At 36.1% G+C, this 27,337-nt stretch overlaps 1 protein-coding gene across 3 annotated transcripts in view; it reads left to right on the top strand.

Moving 5' to 3' along the window:
* The window catches only part of NALCN (sodium leak channel, non-selective), a 363,914-nt gene that overhangs the window by 148,362 nt on the left and 188,215 nt on the right, over positions 1-27,337 (top strand). For all 3 annotated transcript variants that reach the window (XM_008048630.2, XM_008048631.2, XM_021707824.1), the window contains one exon: positions 22,753-22,920. In XM_008048630.2, the coding sequence (XP_008046821.1) occupies positions 22,753-22,920 (168 nt within the window). The remainder of the gene's footprint in view (positions 1-22,752; positions 22,921-27,337) is intronic.

Below are 27,337 nucleotides of genomic sequence, written 5' to 3' on the forward strand. Positions count from 1 at the left end.
TTAATAGAAGTTATTAATTTAAATATTATAAGATTTAGTAATCTTTAAATTTGGTTAATGCTTTCTGAGTCTTATCTACACCAGCATCATTAAAAACATTCTCCTATATTAAAGTCTAAAAATTTTGAAGTTGCACTATTTCCTTTTTCAGTCTCCAATACATTTGGAATGAGATAGTCAAATTTTTCCTCATATGTAAATAATTGTCCTAAGATTTGTTGGAAAATCATACGTCAGTCCTACACTTGGGCATGATTCTGTTTCTGGACACCTCCGTCTGTGTCTATATGTTTAAGTCTTAGATGATAAGATATTGTCATAAGTGCTATCCTTTATTATAAACCTTGATATCTATTAGGCCAAGGCCACTCATATTGGTATTCTTCAGATTTGTTTTATCTGTTCTTGGCTTTTCTATTCTTGCTCCACATTACAAAAATTTAATCAGTTTTACTAATGAGATTTAATTGATGCTAAAAACATCTTTATTCAGTTATTCAGGTATTTAATGTTTTTCAATAATCCTCTATAATTTCATCAAAAGTTATTATGTGTCTTTGTTAAATTTATGCCCAGGTATCCTATGATTTCTTTTATGAGTGAAATACTTTTAATCAAATTTTTATGATTATTTTTAATGTAGGAATTATATTGATTTTTTAATATGTTGACTTTATTCAACTGTGCTATAATTTCTTGTTTGTAATTATTTGTCTATAGATTTGCTTAGAATTTCTAATCACATCATCTGAATTTAAGGTTTTGTTTCTTCTTTTCTAACTATTACACCTCTGATTTTTTTTTTTTTTAAATCCTGGTTAGAATTTGTAGTATGATGTTGAAGAGAATCAGTGAGAGTGAACATTCTGGGGTTGTTTTTATCTTTTGACATGAATGCTTATCATTTCACCATTACTGTTGCCTTTAAGTTTTTACAGATGTCTTTTATCATGTTAATAAAGTCCTAATAATTTTAGATTTCTAAGAACTTTTCTCGTGATGAGTTGCTTTTATCCAATGTTCTTCTACATGTATTGAGTTGATTATATAAATTTTCTTTCATTTCTTAGTGCAATGTATTAGAATAATAGATATTCTGATGCTGAACTATTTTAGATTCCTGGTACACTTGATTTTGTAACATTATTTTTAATACACAAATCCAATGTGCTGCCATGGTCGTTAAGATTTTTTAATCTCTATTCATAAGGGAGGTTGTTCTATTATTTTCTTTTCTTTTACATTGCGAGTCTGATTTTGTGAGGGAAGTTATAATTCCTAAAATGAAATAGGTATACTTTCTTTTTTTTCTCTTCTATCAAAGGGTCTGAATAAAGGCCTTCTGAAATACCATCTGGTCCTGTGTTTGTGGAGGGATCCTTAGAGGAATGAAGAGGGAAGACAGATTTTGATTAATGATTTATTTTATGGTTTAATGTTTATGGTTTATCAACTTTATAGTTTATTGCTTGCTATTTATAGCATTATTAATTTAACTAATGCTTCACATTCATTTATGTAGTATTCTCTTAAGATTTTTATAATTTCTACCGCATCTGAAGATGTCATTCTTTCTGCTGCCAATATTGGTTATTTATACTTTTCTTTTTTTTCAATCTTCTTTTTTTTTTTTTTTTTTTTTTAGTTGGAGTCTCACTCCATTGCCCAGGCTGGAGTGCAGTGTCACGCTCATGGCCACCCCAGTATCAACCAACTGTGCTTCAGTGATTCTTACACCTCAGCCTTCCAAGTAGCCAGAGCTACAGGCCCGTGCTACCATGCCCGGCTAATTTATTTTTTATTTATTGTAGAGACGAGGTCACGCCAAGTTACTCAGGCGGGTCTCGAACCTGCAGGCTCAGGCCATCCATTCACCTCAGCCTCCCAAAGTGCTGGGCTTACAGGTTGAGCCAACAAGCCCGGGCTAATTTTCTTTTCTATAGAAGGGAATGGCTTCTGATGCTACCTACCAGGAGTTAGGCCAAAACTTCACTAGTCAGGGCACAGTCCTGTACAAGATTGCAGTCACTTAAGACACCACCTGCAAGTTCAGGGCTTTCCAGGGCCTTCCTTATAAATGACCAACAGGCTAAAAATTCTGAAGTTTCCACTAGATTTCTCAAGTTGGAATTTTGCTAAAATGACTCATAGAACTCAGGAAAGTGCTATATAATTGCATTTTATTATAGTAAAAAAGGATACAAATCAGAGCCAACCAAAAGAAGGGATGCATAACATGAGTTCTGAGAAGGTCCCAAATGTGAAACTTCTGGTGTCCTCTCCCCACGTAGTCAGGACAGATTACTCTCTCAGTACACTAGTGTGTCACAGTAGAGAGTATTAACCAGGAAACCTCACCTGGGCTTTGTGTTTTTATTAGGATTTCATTATGTAGGCATGATTGATTTAATCACTGGCCATGGGCACATCATTGGAGTTTCTAACATGGCCAATGCCCATGAATCATCTCATGATCATAAACTACCATAGTCACTCTGAATAACAAAGACATATCTATCACTTGGCAAATTCTAAGGATGTAGAGGTCACCTCCCAGGAACCTAGGGCAAAAGCCAGTCAAATTCTTTATTTTTTTGTTCAAAGAATCTGCTTTAGTTTGGTTGACATTAACAATCTGTAATCCACCTGAAATGACTTGAAATGATATGTTCCCAATGTTTTGAATTATTGATTCTTTTTATTTCTTTGTTATTTGTAATTTGTCCTCCCACCTTTATTATTTCTCCTCTTCAGTTATCTCTTTCGTCATCTTAAAAGAACTTCTTTGAAAGTTGTTTGGCAAAATTAATTTTAGCTAGAGTGATTCATATTCTGAATTTTAAAATCACGTTGTCTTGCTCATTAGGTTTTGTTGTACCTTTTAAAGTGTTAGCACGCTGCCTCATTTTGCTTGGGAAGTTTTGTTATTTCTCCCTCTCCCTCTGTGATCACCTCTACTTTCTGAGTGATATTGTGGTTGCCTTTACCTTCATCCAGAACCAGGTTGTTAAATGTCATTTGGAGGCTGCTGGCCTCTTGATATTGAAGAGGTCACATATCTTGTCATCAGTCCCTCAGAGAGCGTGGTCTGATCCTTCAGATAAGCTAATTGCTTATTTGTTGTCCTGCCTCTGAGGTCTGCAGCTTCCTGTAATGATGTCACAGGACCAGGTAGTAGGTCTTAATGTTCTTTCCTTAGCTGGGAAAACCCATCAGAGTTCCTATCTTTATTTTTTTCTGAAATTTTAGTTTTATTTTCCTAAATTAGAATCCTTTCTTGGAAAGACAAAATCAAAGCAACTGGTCAGAAGAGATTAGGATGGAATCATAGGTACCCTAAAACAACACTTGCTTAACTATTAATCAAAATGGCAATAAAACATTTCAAAATAATCATAGAGGAAGTTAACATGGTTACAAGAAAACTTAGTTCTTTCATCGTTATTCTTTGTTTCTGTCTTTGGAGAGAGATATATATATACCCGCCTGGGTAACTTGGCGTGACCTTGTCTCTACAATAAATTAAAAATATATATATATTATATATATATATATATATATATATATATATATATATATATATATATAAAATAAAGACCATGATAAATATAATAAATGCAGATTAAATTATTCTTGTGTTATATAAAATCTCTGCTATAGGCAGATTATATAGAAGGTCAGTATATTCTTTTATTATCCCTTGAGAAAATCTTAGAGATAAATCATTAAATTTGTTTTTTGCTTTATAAATAATTATAGATTCACAGGAGGTATAGATTCACAGGGGGTTGCAAAGAAATGGTACAGAAAAGGTCTGTGTACTCTTCTCCCATATACAAATCAACTCTAAATGGATCAAAGTACAGAGTCCCTGTGGTTAAGCTGTGAAAGTTCTTGTCTTTTCATTTAGCTGAGGTAGCTCAGTCTCCCTACCCAGTAGGAAATACTTTGGTCCAACATTCTCTGCTTCTTGACTCAGCATGTGTCTGTTGCATTTTTGGTCAATAAAGAGGTTTACATTGTTTGGAACTCCACACTGTCTCTTTGGTTTCCTGTTTTGTCTATGACCAATGATGTGTTCGAAGTAGAAGGGCTTTCATAAAGTGTGAGCTCATTTTGTCATCTTACAGGAACTCATCTTCTCTAGAAAAGTAATTTCTTCATTCTTCTGAAGATATTTGGTTTTATATCTGTTAAAATGAAATGTAGTAAAAGAGCTATTTATTTTAGTTCCAAAATCCTGACACCCATGTTTGAGTTCATTAATCAAAAGAAATGACCAAATTAAGAAAGCAATCAATCTTGCTATAGCAGCCATCTTTGACGTTATTGTTGAGTTTAATTTCATTTTCTGGGAAACTTTAATTAAATAGGTTTCTTCTGACAATTACTTTTTTGCATGTTTCTAAAGGATGTGGAAAGTACTTTGTTAGGTAAAAATAGAATGCAATAATGACCGTCTGGAGTATTCAACAATCCATCTCAAAGTTTGCTGTTGAACTGTATAGAATATTGATGGTACAATATAAACTAAGAGTAGATTGTTTAAAGACAGCGCTAGACTAAAGCAAGTAATAATTTTTGGTGTTATTGAATCTGAATTTCATTTAAAAGGATGGGATCACCTGAACTGCGTTTCTTATAAATTTTGTCCTGTCATATTCTTTTTTGTGATAAATATGCATTCTCATGAATATCCATTATGTTTCTCTGAAATTATAAAATAGAGACTACAGTGCAAATCCTGGATAATATATTCCAAATATCTTTCCACATATGGGCAGTATCTCTACCATGTTACCTTCACATGCCTGCATGACACAATCAGCTCCTTTATAATTTGTCACCTATAAATGTTCATACATTATTCATTGAATTACAAAAGCAGAGTAATTTCCATTGTTCCATTGATATTAAGCATGTTATTTTCCATTCAGTTATTTTTCTCCTTAGCTTCAGAAATTTGGCAATCATCTTGTGGTTTTACCCACTAGTCTCACAAATCCAATTACAAGTGCTTTTGGAAAATAAGCATTTAAAATTGATTTCTCAAACTTTTCACTAAAAAAAACCCTACATCCTGAGATAAAAAAATAATACTGTTTTATTGAATAACTTATTTAATTTTTAAATCTGCATTTCATTATTGATCATTTTCTTGAGAACAAGAAAGTTTATTATTAGTATATATTAAATATGATATATATTATGACAAAATGAAAATTTTAGAAAATAAGTAATACAATATGATGTATAAAGAATTCTTAGAATCTTTGTTATGAAAATAATAGTTAAACTCTGCTGTGATGACATCAAACCAGGTATATTTTGGGGGCATGCACCCTTAATAGGGAGTAAAGCACCTCTAAAGAGGTGAAAATTGTTCTTTCTTGGGAGTTGGGGAGCAAAGAATTCTTACTTGTCTTATGTATAATGCAGAGATAGATATACGGTATATATAAGCAGAAATACAATTATCAAAGGTGTCAAAATTCCATATGAGGTGGTGGTCAGGAACAAAACTGCTAAGACTTCTAGGAAGAGAAGGTGATAAAAAAAATGGTAGGGTATGATGGAATATTACATAGCCATAAAGAAGGACAAAATTATGAACTTCACAACAACCTGGATGGACTTAGAATCTATAATACTGAGTGACCTATCACAGAAACAAATAACTGAGTATCACATATCCTCACTTATGAGCAGACCTTGAACAATTATCATAATACTATAAGAAAAGGATTGGCAGTAGTGGAAAACTGCCCTGAGGGGGCACACCTAATCAACAAGGCAACATGCATAATGAACATTTGTATACCTAATGCTGAATTGTACCCCACATCTTTAAAAATAGAAAAATAAAATAAAATAAAATGATTGGGTAACATTGCTTCAGGGAAATTATAAGAAGAAAGAAATATTTCTCTTCTTTTTTTATGCATCATTGCTAAGATTTTTAAAGTAACAAAATCAAAGCAATCAAAAGTTTATTATATTCTTACAAATCTTGTTCAAAGATAAGTCTTAACTTATAAGTACTCATCAATGGTGGGATGTACCACTAAAGTATGAAACAGAGGATGGGTCCCAGTAAGGCCTGCTTGGTATGGGGGTTGCAGACAGAGGGAGCCATGGCTATGGATGGTTGTCAAGCTAAGAGTGACAAGTAGAAGTCTATCCTTCATAGGCTGCCTGCTGACTGCCTGGGATTTGCAAAAAACCCCAAAACTGGACACTTGCTCCAGTGACTTTTGTGGGAGTTCTCTGGGTAATTAGATTCTCAGACAGCCCAGTCCCCTTCTCCCTTTTCTATGGCTAACAAAATGACCCTGGCAAGTTCCTGAAGACCGAAGTTCCTCCTTGTCCATCTCCATCAAGTTTGAGTTCAATGAAATAATCTGAAGCTGCCCATTGAGAAGTTGTTGCCAGTGCTTGCCTCCTCACTGCTTCTACTCCAGTCCTGAACTGTTATGTTCCTCTGAATTTAAATACTATACCAAGCCCCATAACCTCTTCTGAAATAACTAGTGATCATTTTAATTGATTTAATTTCCTAATCCCCTTCTTTAAGTCCTGACATACTTCTCCCGTTTAGCGGGATAGCCCATAGTTTCAAGTAAGTTAGACATATTTTCATTGACAAAGAGGGAGATTAGGTTTTTTTCATCCATTTCCTATAATCTCTTTACACTCCCTCCCCTCATTTTTAAAGTTAGGCTTATTTTTATGTATATTGTTTTTCCACAAAATGTTGTCATTTTGGAGCTAATACTGTTTTTCAGAGACCCAGATTGTTGACTTGTTAAAAAAAAATTATAAATTATGTTAAAAGCAAGGCATTTGGGCTGAGTGCAGTGGCTCTTGCTTGTAATATCAGCACTTTGGGAGGCAGAGGCAAGAAGATTATCTGAGCCCAGGGGTTCGAGGCCAGCTTGGGTATCTTAGTGAAACCTCATTTCAACAATAAGTAATAAAAAAAAAAAAATTAGCTGGCGCTGTGGCATGTGCCTGTGGTTCCAGTTACTTGGAAGGCTGAGGTGGAAGGATCATATGAGCCCTGCAGGTTGAGGCTGTGGTGGCCATGAGTATGTCACTGCGCTCCAGCCTGGGTGACAGAGTGACACTCAGACTCAAAAACAGACAAAAACAACCAAGGTATTTTATGCCAGATCCTACTGGAATCAGGAATTCGAGTAGGCAAATAAATGAGAATATAGATATTTAGATATAATCACATAATAGTTTGCCAAGAAAAAAACTCTTCTAGGAAGAAGATGCTGGGAGAGACTGACTAAGTGGGGGCTCGTGAGCCAGTGACCAGGGCCCTCCTGGTAAAGCAGCTGGTGCTACAGCTGCTCTGCTTGGTCCCTAGTCCTTCCTGGGTCGCAGAAGCCAAGCACCTGAAATAGGGACCGAGCACTTAATTCACAGACTCCAACACTGAAAGTACAAGTTATAAAAAGGAGAGGTTTTTATTAGCCAAGAGCCAGGCGAGCAGCCACTTGCCTATGGGACATAACAGTCCCACAGCAAGAGGCCCTGATTAGCTGTAGGGGCTTGCTTAAGAAAGGCTAAACCACACTGGGACTTTCCAAGTGGGCTAAACCGCAACATCCTGGAGGCCTAGGACCTTTCAAGCAATGCAAGCGTGGTTCGCAGAAGCGAAAAAAAAGCTGTTAGACAGTTTAACTTAGCCAACAAGTGCTGGTTGCCAGTTTCCAGGAAGGGAACCTTTTAACTGTGCAAAGGCTGAGTATATGTTTAGCCTAATTTTTGACATTGTAGATGTAATTTTAAGGCCCCTTCCACACACCATTTTTTTAACTGACAAAAGTTTTCCAGCAAAGAAGTGGCAGGGAGAGACTATTGGCTCCAGGCTCTGCCTCACCACTGCAGCAGGAGAGACTGCTGACTCCAGACTTTGCCTCACCACTTCAGCACCTGGCGGAACATTGGCAGTTAGGACTGCAGAGGGTGAGTCCCACTGGAGAAGACAAAAGAGACACCCCACCACCATCTTGAAAATGGGACTGGAAAGTGCTCTAACTCTCCCACCACGGAGCAACAGACCCAATCTTTGTTACCAGTGGATCAACTACTCAGGGGGTGATCATGACTCATAGGGAATATCCGGAAAGCACAAACTTCAGAGGGACAGGACAAGTGCTGAGTCTCAGATGCCCCATTCTTACCCTGATTCAGCCATAGGGTAAAGGGTGTGATGAGAAAAGAATAAGGAAGACCCTCAAAGAGATCAGTGGTGAATCCAGGGCTAACTCAATCCCCTTCCTCCCCAACAATCCTCTGAACACCACACCCACAGGGCTGGGGCACAACTAAGAGGGACAAACCCAGGCAGAGCTTGGACGTCAGCCTCAATACACTCCATTCCAGGATAGGCCCGACTGGGGCACTCCCCACGAGTACATACCTGGAGAAGAAGCAATCCCACACCTCCCCACAGGAGGGGAGCCCACAACCATACAAAAGTGAGAAGGAAGGACTGCAGCCCCACCCACCTCCACTGCAGCTCCTCCTTCCCTGGTCTGGACACTGGGGAGTGAGTGAAAGAGGAAGAAGCTCTGCAGAGCAGATGAGAGGAACATTTACAGAACCTGTCGCAAGAGGGCAGAGTTGTTTTTTTTTCCCTTTTAAAAATTTTTTTGTCTTTTTGTTAGTTTTTCTATTTTTTAAATATTTTTCCTTTGTGCATGAATGTGTATGTGAAAGATTGATCTGCATCCCCCCTTTTTTCTTTTCTTTTTCTTTCTTCTTTTGTTTTTTGTTTTCTGTTTATGTGTGTATGTGAATGATTGAGTGTTCAGCTTTCAGTTTATTTTGTTTTTTGTCTTTTTTGTTAGTTTGTTTTTGCTCTTTTGTTCTTCTCTTTTCTTTAATATAGTTTAAGGTGGGTGTGAATATATGTGTGAGGGTTCAATCTGAATTTCTGTTGGGTTTTTTTTTTTCTAGTCTTTCTCTTTTTCTTCTCCATTCATTTTGTGCTAGGTGTGTGTGGGTGTGTTTAGTTTTCCCAGTTCGTTGTTGTTGTTTGTTTCACCTTGTTATTTCAGTTTGTTTTGGTGTGTGTGTGTGTGTGTGTGTGTGTGTGTGTGTGTGTGTTCAGTTGTTTTTTATTTGGTTTCTGCTTTCATTGTTCTGTGTTTTTGTTTTCTTTTTTTTTTTTTTTGTCCATCTTATTCTATTTTTCTCTGTTTTCATTGCCGCTACTATACATTGGACACAGGGGTTTCACACACATACCCATTGCATCATCATATAGTGGTGGTGGGGAGAGGGTTCTCAAGGAACACATACCACAATCATTGAACATTGAGATTTGCAAGTAGTCTCTGAATCCTAGCTCCTCATCCTATACTTATTCAACTTTCAAAACTACAACAGACAGCAAAGCTACCCACCCACAGTTCTGTTTCAAAATAGGACAAATCTAGAGCCCAGATCAGGGAAGAATAGAGGGCTGAGCAAACATCATAAGTGAAAGTCTCTCCCACTGTCATTGAATAATAGAACTAAAGAGAAAAGCAAGAGATCCATTACAAATGAGGAAAAACCAGCAGAAGAACACAGGTAATTTCAAGTGTAACAAAAATAAAACGCCTGAAAAAACCAGACCTCAGAGCCCAAACAATGGAAGTCACAAATGACTGGCTCTAGAATATGAAAGGGATTAGGGATTAGAGATGGAAAGAGTGAATAAGACTCAAGAAAGACAAGATGCAACACTAAAAGAACTTGTAACAGAAATTTTGGCCATAAAAAAATTTCATCCAGGAAAAACAAGATGACAAGCATGGAAAGCAGAATTAATCTAGCAGAAGAAAGAATCTCAGAACTTGAAGACCAGAACATGGAATTAACCCGATCTGTAAAAAAAACATAGAAAGAAAACTCAGAAAGAAATAACAAAGTCTACAAGAGATGAGCAATTATATCAAGACTGAGCCTATGTCTGATTGGTATCCCAGAAGAAGAGGGGAAATGGAGAGCACCTTGGAGCAAGTATTCCAGGAGGTTATCCAAGAAAACTTTCCCCATCTCACCAGAGATGTGACCAGCCAAATACAAGAGATACAGAGAACTCCCACAAGACCAACCCCTAGATATATAGTAATTTGCCTACACAAAGTAGGCACAAAAGAAAAAAAAAATCCTCAGGGCAGCAAGAGAGAACGGTCAGACTACCTACTGGGGAAAAACAATCAGAATAGCTGCAAGACCTATCAGCAGAAACACTACAAGCAAAAAGAGACTGGAGTCCAATATTCAAAGTCCTCAAAGATAAACAGTTTCAACCAAGAATTTTCTACCTAGCCCAGCTCAACTTCGTCTCTGATGAAGAATTAAAATCCTTCCCAGACATCCAGTCCCTAGGAGATTATACAGTTTCCAGACCAGCTTTACAGGAGACATTTAAAAAGGTATTAAGCACAGAAGATTATCAGAGATTACTATGCACAACTGTATGGAAACAAATTCAATATCCTAAATGAAATGGAGAACTTTCTGACATCACACAACCTCTCCGGGTTAAAACTAGAAGACTTTGAGACACTAAGCAGACCAATAACAATCCAAGAAATTGACTCTGTCATGAGAAAACTACCTACAAAAAAAACCCTGGAGTGGATGGCTTTCAGTGGAATTGTAAAAAACGTACAGCTCCTCAGCTGATACCAATCCTACTGAAAGTATTCCAGGCAATTGAGAAAGACATAATTCTCCTCAAATCATTTTACGAAGCTAACATCACAATGACACCCAATGGGTAAAGACCCAACCAAAAAAAGAGAACTACAGGCCAGTATCCCATATGAACATAGTTGCAAAAATCCTCAACAAGATTCTAGCAAATTAGATCCAAAATCACATCTCAAAAATCATCCACCATGATCAAGTAGGCTTTATCCCCAGGATGCAGGGCTGGTTCAACATCCTCAAGGCCATAAATGTAATAGAATATATCAACAGGTGTAAAAACAAGAACCACATGATTATAACATTAGATGCAGAAAAAGCTGTTGATAAAATCCAGCATTACTTCTTGATAAAAATCTTCAAACACCTAGGTATAGATGGAACATACCTCAAAATAGTAAGCACCATCTAAGATAAACCAACAGCTAGTATGTTGCTAAATGGACAGAAACTGAAAACATTTCCTCTGAAAACTGGAACAAGACAGGACTGCCAACTCTCACCCCTCTTGTTCAAAATTGTGTTGGAAGTCCTAGCTAGAGCAATTAGATAAAAAAAAGGAGATTAGGGGTGTCCAAATAGGAAAGGAGAAAGTCAAGTTTTCCCTCTTTGCTGATGATATAATCCTATACCTTGAAAATCCAAAAGAATCTGTCAAAAACCTGCTTGGACTGATAGGACATTGGCAAAGTCTCAGGGTACAAAATCAATGTGTAAAAGATAGTAGCACTCTTATACACCAACAACAAGCAGGTGGAGAACCAAGTAAAAAGCACAATCCCATTCACAATAGCCACACACAAAAAATAAAATATCTCAGCATCTTCCTAACCAGAGAAGTAAAAGACCTTTACGATGAGAACTACAAAGCACTGCTCAAAGAAATCCAAGAAGACACAAACCTATGGAAAAATATTCCATGCTCATGGATAGGAAGATTCAATATTGTTAAGATGTCCGTCCTACCAAAGGCAATCTACAGATTCAACACAATACCCGTTAAATCACCAACATCGATCTTCTCAGACCTGGAAATGACAATATAGAAATTCATTTGGAACCATAAACAACCACAAATAGCCAAAAAAAAATCCTTAGCAATAGAAACAAAGCAGGAGGTATCACACTTCCAGACTTCAAACTTTACTATAAGGTTTCAAAAATCAAAACAACCTTGTGTTGGTACAAGAACAGGCATACAGACCAAAGGAACTGGAGAGAGATCCTCGAAGCAAAGCCTCAATTCCTCAACCAACTCATCTTTGTCAAAGCCTCCAACAACAACCACTGGGGAAAGGAGAACCTATTCAGTCAATGGTGCAGGGAGAACTAGCTGACCACATGTAGAAGAATGAAACAGGACCCCTACCTATCACCATGTACAAAAATTAACTCTAAATGGATCAAAGATCTAAACATAAAACCTCAAATTATAAGAATCTTAGAAAAAGTAGGAGATACCCATATGGAAATTGGAACTGGTAACCAATTCCTGATCAAAACCCCAAGTGCCCATTCCATAAGAGATAAAATAGACAAATGGGACCTCATCAAACTGACAAGTTTCTGCAAAGCAAAAGAAACCATCAAGAAAGTGAGGAGACATCCCACAGAATGGGAAAAATTATTTGTCAACTGTATATCTGACAGAAGCCTAACATCTAGGATCTACAAGGAACTCAAACATGCTGAAAGGAAAAAAACAAACAGCCCCATTAAAAAGCGGGCAAAAGACATGAATAGACACTCCTCAAAAGTAGATATATGGGCAGCCAAAAGACACATGAAAAAGTGCTCAGTCTTACTCATCACCAGAGAAATGCAAATCAAAACAACACTAAGATACTACCTAACTCCAGTAAGAATGGCCATCATTAAGAAAACAAACAACAACAGATACTGGGGGAAAAAGGAACGCTTCTACACTGCTGGTGAGAATGCAAACTAGTGCAACCTCTTTGGAAGACAGTGTGGCGATTCCTGAAAGAACTAGAAAATGACCTTCCATATGACCCAGCAATCACCCTCTTGGGAATATACCCGGAGGAACTCACATAATTCCACCAAAAAGATACCAGCACACACCTGTTTGTTGCAGCTCTATTCACAATAACAAAAACCTGGAATCAACCATTCTGCCTATCGAAGCTGGACTGGATTTTAAAAATGTGGTGCATATACACAATAGAATATTATGCAGCCATAAAGAAGGACAAACATATGGACTCTGCAGCAACTTGAATGGATTTTGAGTCTATCATACTCAATAATGTATCACAGAAACAAAGAACAGAGTGCCAAATGTTTTCACTCATAATCGAACCTTGAACAATTACCGTAATACTAGAAGAAATGGATTGGCAGTAGTGGGAAACTGCAAGGGGAGCGGGGTGGGATTGGCAGTTGAGGGAAACTGCCAGGGGAGGGAGGGGCACACCTCATCAACAAGGGGACCTGCACAATGAACATTTGTATAGCTAACCCTGAATTGTATCCCACATCTTTTAAATAAAGACAAACATAGTTTGCCAAGTCTTTTTTGGTGCCTTTTAATGTCTTTGAAGGGAATGTCGTGTTCCCACTGAGCAAATAATATTGTAGGTGAAGGCAGCTGTATATTTTTCTGTGAATTGTGATCATTTAAGCAGATCATTCAATGTTTTTTTTAATAACAAATGTGAGATTAGTAAAGTGATTAATCGTATTTATATATAATTAGGCACTAATCTATTAAGATCTATTTCAGGCATATATTGGTAGTATTCTTTTATTTTCCCCGCCCAAAAAAAAAGTGCACTTTGAAATGGATCACCACTCTGTTTTGGAACAGAAGTCGCAGTCTGAAAAAACAGGTGATGGGAGTTATGATGTCGTTGGTGTCTCTTACTGCTTCCTCTGCTAATACAGCAGCCAGGTTAGGCATATGGCTGGGACCTTCATCGTGCATCTGAGTTTCAGTTTTTCCCAAGATCCCAAATATTTCCAGGGGAGAGAAGAGGTACAAATCTTCCCTGTGCTATTGCAAGGCCAAGACTAATGAAGCCAGAACTAGAGAGAAATTGCTGCTTGCTAGGTCTTGCAGCAAAGACTTGAGCCTCTGATCCAGAGATTGATGCTCAGGGCAGAAAGCATTGCATTCCCTGCAGAGGAGTTGCACCTGTCTGCCTGTTGCTAGTGGTCCGGGAGGAGCTGACAGAATCCCGCTGGTCTCAATTGACCAGGAAGGGGAACCTTGCTGAAGGCTGAAATATTTTAGGTAGCCAGTCAGGAAGGGACTTCACTAGTCACCAAAACATTTCTCTTGATGCAGTGAGGTTATAGTTCTTCAGGTCTTTTACCACCAAAACCATGGTGTCCTCTACCACCCCTCATATGCCGCTGCTCAAAAGAGTATAAAAGACTAAGAACAAAAATTACATTAAAAACGTATAGCCATGATGAAGCAAATAAAAGTTATTCTCACACAAAAGTACTCAGAAGCTGAGGGTGACACTCAGAATTCCAAAATGAAGTTGTAGCAGGGGTTTCCAGAACTGATGGAAGGGGTAGTAGTTTGTTGCTGTTTTAATGTCTTAAGAAGAAGCAATTAGGGCACAAAATAAACTTTCTGAAACCTCTTTTGAAAACTTCAAAAAGCAAGTTGAAGAGGGGTGCAGTCATTGTGGAGAGCAAATTATTAATATAGGAAATGACGTAGGGAAAGTATCTCAACGAAATGGTAGAAATCATAAGGGAAACTAAAACCAATGGGCCACTCAGGTATGAATAATAAAAGCCCATGAAGGACAAAGGGAACAGAGAGAAGAAAAACTGTAACAAACAAGAGAAGAAAATTTTCCTAAATGGAAGAAAAGCATAAATCTGCAGATTGAAAGAGCTCACTAAATCTCAGAAAGATTAAATGAATAAAGATCTATTCTTAGGCATATCCTGGTGACCTTTATTGGTTGCAGCCATAAAGAAAAAAAACCTTTTTCAGCCTTTGAACAGGCTGAACCAACCTACAAAAGCAAAATAAATGTGTTGTGCATTAAAATGACTCATCTACAGTGTTGCAAAGCACAGAACAATTAATCAATGTGTCTAGACCACTGAGAGAGAAGAATCACAGCTCAAGAATCTGTACACAGTTGAAATAGTCATATATGAGGAGCTTTATATATACAAGGACTAACAGCATATACAACCTTTGATGTATATTTGAGGAAACTACTCCAAAGTGTGACAATCATAAGATAAGGAAATCACAACCCAGATGACTAGAAGATGAAAAGCAGAGAAAAGTGACAGGCATTGAATCTAAATGGCAGATAATAAACATGGCAAATAAGAAGCTAATAATAAACATATCACTAGAAAATGCTGCTTTCCTTGAGAAAAAGAGAAAATTATACTGCAAGAAACTAATACTAAATTTGAAAACTATTTCATCAGAACCAGGTTTTAGGAAGGGGTCTGATATTGATAGAGAGTGGGATGATAAAATTGTACCAAAAGATTTGCAGATTGACAGGGATGTGAAGGATGAATAACCCAGCAAATCCATTTTGGTGCAATTATTTAAAAGCATTGGTTAATTTATTACCACTGAAAATTAACCTGGGGAATTAGAAAAGAGAAAATAAATTTTAAAAATTCAACCAAGCCAAAAAAGAACTCCCCCCCCCCCGCCGCCAAAAGGCTAAAAGATAAAGTAGCAACGATATATAATAAACAGGAAACATACTTAAGACCAAGTATAACTTTGGCACATTAAATGTAAGTTGAATTTTCCTACTAAAAGACATAGAAAATACAAGTATGTTTAAACACACAATCCAGTCAGATACTGCTTATAAGAAATACATACAAAGTGGTCCCAAAGGGGGGCGGAAAATCATCTCTGCAAAATACCTAAAATATTAACATATTTTAAACGTCCAGCAGAATGTGCAAAAAAGTAAAGAAAATTCTCAAGGCCAAAAATTAAATGTGATGTGAGTCCAGCATACCAGCTGGGCCCCAAAGCCAGTGGCTCCTCTGAGGGCATTTGATATCCTTATTACCAGAACTTGCAATTGTCAGGAGTGTGCCCAAGATAGAGAAGGCTACAGGCCTGTGTAAGGTGCCCAGTCAAAAGAGAGACCCCGCATAACATCAGGATAGATGAGGTCTCTGTGCCTAAATGAAAGGACACATCTCATTCTTCAGAGGGAAACGAGGAGACCTCCAGTCTTGACCTTGGTCTCAGATGGATCAAAATGCTATCTCTACTGAACTGTGTAAGACGGTTTGCCTCACATACAGTTGGAGTTCAAAATCACATTACTCTCAGGGTCCATGAAACATCAATCAAGAAGCTGATTTAAAGGGGTACTAGATTCTTTCTGGAAAAATGTACTTTAAGTGCAGGTCTTGAAAATCTAGAGGAAATTGATGATCTCCTGAAAAATGTAAACTGCCAAAGTGATGGATAAAGATAAGAAATCTGTTTATGGCAGCACTATTTACAATAGCCAAGATATGGAATCAACCTAAGTGTCCAACAATGAATAAATAGATGTATAAAAGAAATGCAGTATACATGCACAATGGAATATTATTCACTAAAACAAAGAATGAAATCATATCCTTTGTGACAACACGGATGAAACTTAAGGGGATCATATCAGTTGAAATAAACCAGACACAGAAAGACCAATACCACATAATCTCACTCATATGTGATATCTTAAATTTTAGAAGCAGAGAGTAGAACAGTGGTTACTAGAGATTGGAAAGAGGGGAGGATGGGGAAAGGTTTGTCAGTAGTTACAAAGTTACAAGTAAATAGGAGCAATACATTCTGATGTACCATTGCACAGTGGGGTGACTATGATTAACAGTAAAATACTGTATATTACAAAACAACTAAAAGAGAGCCTTGTGAATGTTCTCACCACACAGAGATGATAAATGCATGAGGTGATGGATACACTAATTGCCCTGATTGGGTCATTGTGCAACATGAATATGTATCGAAATATGAAATTGTATCCCATAAATATGTACTATTATAATTACAAATAATTTTTTAAATGACTGACTATGAAAAAAAAGGAATCTGATCAGAACAACATTGGAAAGTGATGCTCTACCATTTACATAGAGGTCTGTGCCAATATTGTTTTCCCCATTGTTTCTACCAACTTTCAAAGATCTGCTAATTCTTATTTTATTTAAGAAATCATCATACAAAAAGTAGAAAACTCTATAGTATAACTGACAAAGCTAGCATAATCTTAGCTAAAACCTGATATTGATATACAAGTAAAATTACAGGCCAATTTTACATGTAACAGTAGCTATAAGAAATTATAAATAATATGTTACCCAATAAAATCCAGCAAGTTAGCATTATCATCTGGAATTTATCCCAGGAATGAACAAATGGTTGACATCAAGGGCTCTTATGATATATTTTATTGCCTCAGATAATTGAAGGTTAAGTCTCTTGAAGTAGACTAGAAAGAGAAGGAAAGTCTCTAAACATAGTGGAAATGAATTACCTAAACCCACTGCAACCATTACATATGAATATCAAAAACACCTTTATTGAAAATAAGGAGCAGCTGGGCTCGGTGGCTCAGCCTGTAATCCCGCACCATTGGGAGGCTGAGGTGAGTGGATAAATCAAAAAATTAGCCGGGCATGGTAGCGCACGCCTGTAATTCCAGCTACTTGGAAGGCTGAGGCAGAAGGATCATCAGAGCCCAGCAGATCGAGGCTGCGGTCACTGGGAGCGGCCACTGCACTCTAGTCTGGGCAACAGAGTGAGACTCCAACTCAAAAAAAAAAAAAAGAAAGAAAAGAAGGAGCAAATCATGGATACCTATAATTACCATTTGGTTACTTAGTAACCACTATACAATTGTACCATTATAGCTAATGCATTAATATGGCTAATTTCAAAAACAAAATAAATTTTGAAAAAGAAATAATTTTATTTCATTTCCAGATGATGTGTGCGTTTTTCTATAAAACCCAGGAGACTTTATTAAAAATGTTTAAATTACTAGAAGAATCTAGTAAGATGGGTATACAAAGTTAATATAGAGAAATTGATAGCTTTTATCTCCACTGGCAGAAATAGTAGAAAATGGGCCGGGCGCGATGTCTCAACCTGTAATCCCAGTACTTTGGTAGGCCAAGGCAAAAGGATTGCCTGAGCCCAGGGGTTCGAGACCAACCTGGGAAACTTGGTGAGACCTCCTCTCTTCAATAAATCACAAAAACTAGCCAGGTGTGGTGGTGTGCGTCTGTAGCTCTAGCTACTTGGAAAGCTCAAGTGGAAGGATCACCTAAACCCAGCAGGTTGAGGCTACGGTGGCCATGAACATGCCACTGCACTCCAACCTGGGCAACAGAGCGAGACTCCAATTCAAAAAAGAAATAACAGAAAATGATAGAGAGATGGATAGATAGATATGTGAGATAACTATATGGAAAATTTTTATTAAATAATATAAAACATAGTTCAAATAAATAGAAAATTGTAGTGTTCCTGCATACGAAGATTAGATCTTAATTCTTTTAAAATCTTAGTTCGCATGTAAAAAGTAAAGAAAAAAAATAAGAAACTTAAAGATAGGCATACATGAACATGCAAATTTTATAATGTCTGTAAAGCTAATGACCTCAAAGTTAAAAATCAGACTATTTCCTAAGGAAAATAATATTTGCAGACAAAGATTAATGTCCTCAATATTAACAACTCCAAAAACTGATGAGAAAATACATAAGAACACAATATAATAGTGTCAAGGTTATGAATAGTAAACTTTAATCACTCTAAAAATAAATTAAAGCTAAATGCATCAATACACATATGAACCAATGAACAGCAATCAATGTTTGATTACACTTGTACTGGTATAGATTTGGAACAAGAGAAACTTTCCTATGTTGCTGGAAGGTGAATTATTCATTATAATATTTTTAAAGTAATCTCTTTAATATTTTCTAAAATTTAAAACGCACAAACCTGTCTATGCCCCAAATAAGTTTGGAAATCTTTTTATAGATTTAAAAGTCTCAAGAAATATGGATGTTGAGAAAGGAACTTAGTACAACCTTTGTTTTGAAGTCACAAAATGCATAGCCATCTTTCCTGATGATTCCTGCAAGTATTATCTGTCAGTCAATTAGTAGGAAAAATATCAAGCTAAATAAATGTTGAACTCTATAGGAAATTATGCTATTGATAAATAAAGAGTAAGTAGGACCTATATCCCTCAATGTGTAGAAATAGCCATGATTGTTAGTGAGTGAGCAAAGCGAGTTGCAGAATGACATGTAAGTGCAGCTCATTTATGTGATTTCATGTGTGGATGAAGGTGGAGATGATCGAGGAAGGATATACAAGATATTAACATGAAACACCTGAGAAAGGTGGTCAAAGGAGTTTATTAACACTTTGTGTGTATACTTAAGATTAATTTAAAGTTGAAATGTATTGCATTTTCTGACCTTTTTAAAAAGGGAAATATGAATTAAAATTTTAAAGTAATTACAATCTATAGAAATGGTAGATTTGAGAAGTGATGCTAATTTCCTCCTCACATCTAAATTCATCATCTGTAATGCTTTTAATGTTCCATTTCTTAAAATGCTATTATGAAAACTCCATTTTCCCCACATTGTCTAAGTGGAAGAAAATGTCTTCTGATATTCCATACTAGCCTAGAAAAAGAGAAGCAAGCGTTCCTATATTCCTATCTCCATGTGGCATCATGTAATATCTTCTCAGAGGGATATATTATGACTAATCCCAATAGTTATCCTTATGGTCATTAATTAGAAGTTAATCCTCTACTGCACACTTTCGTTTTTTTTTCTTTTAATGATGTGGGGTACACGTCAGGATTAGGTATACAAATGGTCATCATACAGGTACAATTTGGGCCCCCCTTTGGTCCCCACTTCACTTGGTTTGAGATCAGGTACCCTTATTGATGTCACATGCCCTCCCCCCTGGCAGTTTCCAGCTACTGCCAATCCCTTTCTTATAGTATTATGTTAAATATTCAGGGTCTGCTTATGAGTGAGAACATATGGCACTCAGTTCTTTGTTTCTGTGATAGATCACTGAGTATGATAGACTCTAAATCCATCCAATTTGCTGTGAAGTTCATAATTCTGTCCTTTGTGACTGCGTAATATTCCATTGTGTATATGTACATTTTTTCCGTCCAGTTTCGATGGGCAGTGTGCTTGGCTCCATATTTTTACTATTGTGAATAGAGCTGTAATAAACATGCATGTGCAAGTATCTTTTTCATAGAATGATTTGAGTTCTTCCAGATGTATTCCCAGAAGGTTTGCTGGGTTGTATGGAAGGTCAATTTCTAATTCTTTTAGGAATCATCACACTGTTTTCCATAGAGATTGAACTAGTTTACATTCCCACCAGCAGTGTGGAAGAGTTTTCTTTTCTCCCCATCCTCACCAGCATCTGTTGTCTTTTGTCTTATTAATGAAGGCCATTCTTATTGGGGTTAGGTGGCATCTCAATGTGGTTTTGATTTGCATTTCTCTGATGATTAGTGAGACTGAGCACTTTTCATGTGTCTGTTGGCTGCCTGTATGTCTTCTTTTGAGAAGTGTGTACTCATGTCTTTTGCCCACTTTTTAATGGGGCTGTTTGGTTTTTTTCTTTTCTTTTTCTTTTTTTTTTTTCTTTTTTTTGAGTTGGAGTCTCACTCTGTCTCCCAGACTGGAGTGCAGTGGCCGCTCCCGGCCACTGCAGCCTCGACCCACTGGGCTCCAGTGATCCTTTTTTTTTTCTTTTTTTTTTTTTATTTGGAGTCCTACTCCATTCCCCAGGCTGGAGTGCAGTGGCACGCTCATGGCCATCCCAGTATTGACCTGCTGGGTTCAGGTGATCCTTCCCCCTCAGCCTTCCAAGTAGCTGGAACAACAGGCATGCGCTACAATGCCAGGTTAATTTTCTTTCTTTTTTTTTTTTTTTTTGAGTTGGAGTCTCACTCAGTCACCCAGGCTAGAGTGCAGTGGCATGCTCGTGGCCACCTGCTAGGCTCTGGCAATCCTTCTGTCTCAGTCTTACAAGTAACCAGAACTACAGGTGAGCGCTACCACACCCAGGTAATTTTTTTTTTTGTTTTTTGTTTTTTTAATTGTAGAGGCGAGGTCTTGCCAAGTTACCCGGGCTGGTCTCGAACCTGTGGGCTCAGGAAAGCCACTCACCACAGCCTCCCAAAGTGCTGAGATTACAGGCTGAGCCACCAAGCCCGGCCTCTTTTTTTTTTTTTTTAGGCACATTTGAGTTCCTTGTAGATCCTCGATTTTAGGTCTTTGTCCGATATACTGTTGGCAAATATGTTTTCCCATTCTGTGGACTGTCTCCCCACTCTCTTGATGGTTTCTTTTGCTTTGCAGAACCTTTTCAGTTTGATGAGGACTCACTTGTCTATCTTATCTCTTATGGTATGGGCATCTGGGGTTTTGATCAGGAATGGGTTGCCTGTTGTGATTCCTTTAAGGGTATTTCCTGCATTTTCTAGGATTCTTATAGTTTGAGGTTTTACATTTAGGTCTTTGATCCATTTAGAGTTGATTTTTGTGTATGGGCATAGGTAAGGTCCTGTTTCAATCTTCTGCATGTGATCAACCAGTTTTCCCAGCACCATTTACTGAATAGATTCTCCTCTCCCCAGTGATTGTTGCTGGAGGCTTTGTCGAAGATAAGATGGTTGAAAAATTGAGATTTGACTTCCAGAATCTCTATCCTGTTCCGTTGGTCTATATGTCTGTCCGTGTACCTATACCAGGTTGTTTTGATTGTTGTAGCTTTATAATAAAGTTTAAAGTCTGGAAGTGTGATACCTCTCACTTTGTTTCTTTTGCTGAGGATTGTTTTGGCTATTCGTGGCCACCTATGTTCCTGTATGAATTTCTCTATTGTCATTTCTAGGTCTGAGAAGAATTATGTTGGTAATTGCACTTTTAATTACAGTTGCATCCTTTCTCTATAAAAAGAGACTTCTTATCTACAGGACAGATAAAGGAAAATAACATGCTATCTTTATGTGTGCATTTTATAATATTGCTATTTGTAATAGCAAATTCACGAATGTAGGCAGGAGATTAAAAGGTTGAGTGAATTTATTTCTAGGGTAACAGTGATTATTAATTTTATTAATATAGTAATATATTGATTTGTTATTTTACTCATTTATATATACATACACATAAATTACTTAGTATACAATCCCAATTTCTGTACTTTCATGTAGTACAAAGTATAGAGAAATAAGTGACATTTTCACTTTTTTAGTTTTGGTTTAATTATGGTTAATAGTATATGTCACTGTTTTATAATATACTAGGTATATTATAGAAATTTTATCTTTAGAAAAGACAACTTATACCAAAAAAATCTGCCTTTCTGTGTCTACAGCAAATTTTATAAATGGCAATTTTTTTGTTTGTTTTTGTTTTTTTGAGTTGGAGTCTCACTCCATCACCCAGGCTGGAGTGCAGTAGCACACTCACAGCCACCCCAGCATCGACCTTCTGGGTTCAGGCAGTCCTCTGTCTCAGCCTTTCGAGTAGCCGGAACTATAGGCACGTGTTACCACTCCGGCTAATTTTTTTGATTTATTGTAGAGACAAGGTCACGCCATGTTGCCCAGACTGGTCTCAAACCTACAGGCTCAGGCAATCCTCTCACCTCGCTTCCCAAAGTTCTGGGATTATAGGCTTGAGCCACTGCGCCCAGACAGTTTTTAAATAATATAAAATAGTAGATAATAAAGAAATAATACCATTCAAAAACATTTAAACTTTTAGCATTTTTGTTTGTTTAAGATAGCATTGGTCTACTATGTTCTAGTTGGTGTACTTCAAAACCATTTTTTAAAAAAATTTCTTGACCTTAAGGGCTTCTCAGTTTATGCAATAGTGGCTAAAATTCATACACTGAGAAATATATGAAATAATTTGAAATAAATTACAGTTTTAGATTCCAATTTTTATGTCTCTTTATTTCCCTAGGTGGCTTTTACAGTACTTTTTGATTTGGAAGCACTTCTGAAGATATGGTGTTTGGGATTTACTGGATATATTAGCTCATCTCTTCACAAATTCGAGCTACTGCTTGTAATTGGAACTACTCTTCATGTATATCCAGATCTTTATCATTCACAATTCACATACTTTCAGGTAATACAAATAATGCCTATTTGTCTTTAGAATTTTTTATTTCCAGAGGAAATTCCCATCATGATCTTTTAACAATGATATCTAACAATATATATTATTTACATATGATAACTATAAAGTACATATGAAATTGATAGAGAACCAATTACATCTTAAATATTAGAAATGCCTTCAGAAATTGTAAAAATTATCTTAAAACTCCTGAAAATTCATAGTAATAATGCAGATATTTACATGTTGCTTCTAAATTAGCAGTATATAGATATACATGTTTATATATGTGAATAACATATCTACACATGCCATGTATATGTCTATATATGTCAAATTTTAAACTACATAAGATGTTGGCACAAACTTTAAAGAGTAGGAAATATGAATTTCATTCCAAGTGTATATCTTCCTTGTCACTAAACCTAAATGTTTGTTCAACAAGATTTTCAATGGAAAAATAATAAAGGTTTATAAAACTAACCTTAACAAACTGTAACTAGTCACATAGTATTGTTTATAAATGCCTATAAATTTCTTTGTGATTATCGAATAATGATATTTACACTATACTTACACTCTTCTACCTAATTCATAATAGTTGGATATCTTTTTCAAATGTGCTATATTAAATTATATTTTTGCAATTATTAGTTACATTTTTTGTGATTATTTCATCATAGCAATGTGCTTATTGTTCTGTTAAATACTTGGTCAAATATATACATATGGTATCCTAGTCAAAAATATCTCACATATATCTTTCTGACTCAAACTTGGGCTTTTATATAACTTATCATGGAAACACCAGAATGTGCATTGTTTTCTAGCAGATATTTTTGAATAGTTGAGAAATCATATGGTAGTCAAATTTTAAATAAGTAATTTAGAGGAAACAGGATTCTAATTCCTTAGGAGAAAGAAAATGCATTGATTTCTTTCTTAATTTTACTTATTGGCAATACCAAAGCTACTATTTGCACAACAATATTAACTTCAGCTGCCAGATCACAACATGTAACTAGATATTTTTGAAATCTGGAAGAAAGCACATGTAAATATAATTCACATACAGTGAAAAGCAAATACCCCACAAACCCAGACGAAAGCTGAGCCTCTAGTAATCATAGCTGAGTATATTAAACCCACAGAGGGTTATCATGGTTTACGCTTTCACTTCCCTCAACATCTTTGGACATAAAAGTCTCATCATTTGTTGAGTTATGTCCCTAAGACTTGGTTATCACATGTGGAATGACTGAGGCAAGAGATATACACATGTTTAAAATATACTTTAAACATACAAAACATGCTTTCCAAACATTCATGTCATTATATGTTCTTGTCCACTGCTATTTCGATTCACAAATTTATCATGGGCATCATTATAGAGAATATGCTCTATATTCAAAAACAATATCTTTTTTTACAAACCTATCCAAGTCTACAAGTGCAGAAAAATAATGTTGCCTATTTCAGCAAAGGCACAGTATAAAATATACTCAAGTTCTTAAAATTGCTGCAGCCTCTGACAGATCATTTTTCAGTGAAAAGTTAGAAGAGATCAACATTTTGTGTGCAAAATTATTCATTATGGAATTGCCTATGAGGGAAAAATGGAGACTGCTTCAAGGGTAAACATTTGAGGAATAGTTTAAGGAGTCACAATGCAAATTTGACCACAAAATTATAATTTTGATGGGCTTATTAAAATTTAGAAATATGATTGTTTTATTTAAATGCAAAACAGTATAAATTACATGACATATGTAACTAGATGCATATGTTATGTAAAACACCTATAAAATGAAAAAAATTACGAGAAACTTACTACAAACTATTAAGCATCTTTAGTTTCCTTCTGTAGTAGTCATCTCTAATTTTTTTCCTACCAGTCTATTCCTTTTTTTTTTTTTTTTTAAGAAAGCAGGATTTACTGAGAGGACAGAAAAAGCCCCCACAGTGGAAGAGGATCTGAAAGGGTTGCCCCCATTTTTTAAAAAAATATTCAGAATTAGGTGACTCAGCCTGTAATCCCAGCACTTTGGGAGGCTGAGGCAAGTGGATTGCCTGAGCCTGAGGGTTCGAGACCAGCCCAGACAACTTGGCGAGACCCCATGTCTACAATAAACCAAAAATTGGCCAGGCCTCATAGTGCATGCCTGTAGTTCCAGCTACTTGGAAGGCTAAGGTGGAAGGATCACCTGAGCCCAGCAGATCCACGCTGGGGTGGCCATGAGTGTGCCACTGCACTCTAGCTTGGCCAACAAAGTGAGACTCCAACTCAAAAAAAAAAAAAAATCCAAAATTAACTTGCTGGGCTTTAACTATTTGACTAGATAGATACATAGATAGAGTCAAATCATAGTCAGTGAAGTTTATAATCTTAATATTGTCTTTGATTCTAGATCATTGGTATTAGTTTAATTTACATTGATGATTAAGTGATATTCATTTGTATATCTCTATACATGGCTATGTTTATATTTTTCTATTGTAATGAATACAAATTATCTCAGTTATTTTGTGGATAAAAAATAAATCTCTTGAGAAGCTTAGGCATCACAGGAATTTTTACAAATTTAGATACAGAGAATCCACAGTACTAGACAGATCAGTTCCTTAGGTCCTAACTTGATCAACTCCCTTTTGGGTCTTTACACATCTCATTTCAATTGATCTTTGTTCATTGTGCTGGCAAAAAGTTTTTCCTTAGACAATTTTGTTTTTGTCATTCAATTTCAAGACAGGTGAAAAGTCTACTTATCCCCACATAAGTGAAAAGGCACAACTGGAGTTGCTGACAAGGTTTGTTCCTTTCCAGAGATGCAGGGACCCTTTAAACATGTAATCAAATCAATGTAGAAGTTGTATTAAGTTCTATTTCTTCAAGCTAATGAAATATTAATGTATCAAAATTACACAGATGTGCATAGGCTGTTTTTATTAAAATTTGAGATAGGATTTAAAATTACTTATAAAATCTTTTAAATATGGTATTAATACAAGTGAGGAGAACAATACTGAAATTTGAGCTATAAACCAGTTGAATTGCCTGGATTCAGCTGTTCACAATTAGGCACTAAATCATTTATGTCTGATAACAGAGAAATCTGATAAAAATGTAAACTCTTTCTGGATTATTTTTCTATATATTAATATGAATGCTAATATTTTTATAGTTTGTATGATAAAGCTGTTTTTATTCTTTGGAAAGATTATCTGAGTATAATAGGATCCAATTTAGGAATGTATGTTAAGAGTTACAGCAGGAAAAACTGGTAGCTTAACCATGTGGTATGAGATTAAATTTGAACAACATGATTTCTCACATAAAGTTTTAAGTATTGTGTTAAGGATTTTAAAGTAGTGTGAAAGTATTGTGTTAAGGATTTTAAAGTAGTGTGATTTGAAAGAAATGTGCATTTTTTACTACTTGAGTCATTTGTTCAGTTAGTTTACTTAAATGCTGCCACAAACCATATAATTTATGTTCTTCAGACAAAGGAATGATAAAATTCATCACCAATTCTCTCCCGTTAAATCAAAGTCTAGGGGAGTAAACCTAGTTTCGGGTATGACAAAATTCAAAGGCTAAAACGGTATCATCAGGTCTATTTCTGTCTACCTTTCTACCTGACTTCATTTGTAAGCTGGCTTTCCCCATGCGGTAGCAAAGATGGCTCCCAGCAACACAGGCTTACATAAGCACATTGGGGATTAAAAAATAATAATAATAGAACACCTCCTGCTACAGGTGTCCGGCAAACATCCTGATAACGGCTCAGATTATTGTGAATACTCTGGCCAGGCCTGGATCGTGGGAACTGGGGAGTCTCTTCCTGGAGCTCATGGACCAAGAGTGGAGTAGGAATGATTTGCCAAAGGAAAATCAGCAAGAGTAGGAAGCTAGAGACACTGAAAAGGCAAAACCAAACATATATTATTTTTTTATACATGCAAAAATTAAAATCAAGTTTTAAAAATGCATTTGCCATTTCTTACTGTTCTCCAAATACACTATTCATCTTTCATGACTTAATCTCACTGATATCAAACCATCTTGGACTATCATTGTCCATTCCATATTTCATTTGTGTCAAGAGAAGAATTTTCCTATTTTAATATCTCTAAATTTTGGATCTGTCTTATAATCAACAGTGTGTTAAACTTTAATTGACAGCATTTTTTATTTCTCAGAGGTACATTAAAAATTGATATCTTAGACTTAATAAAAATGGTATTTTTCCATACTATATACTTCAGCACTGAATTGTATACAGATGTATACATTTTAATCATATGAATATGTCCTTATGAGCTGTGTCTTTGTACTATATTCCCTTTGAAATATTAGCCACTGAATTATATGTGTTCAACACAGTGTTTGACACATAATAATCAATGAATATTTGTTAAACAAATG

The sequence above is a fragment of the Carlito syrichta genome, unplaced genomic scaffold (genome assembly GCF_000164805.1).
Source record: "Carlito syrichta isolate Samal-C Ts95f unplaced genomic scaffold, Tarsius_syrichta-2.0.1 Scaffold126448, whole genome shotgun sequence".
NCBI lineage: Eukaryota > Metazoa > Chordata > Mammalia > Primates > Tarsiidae > Carlito > Carlito syrichta.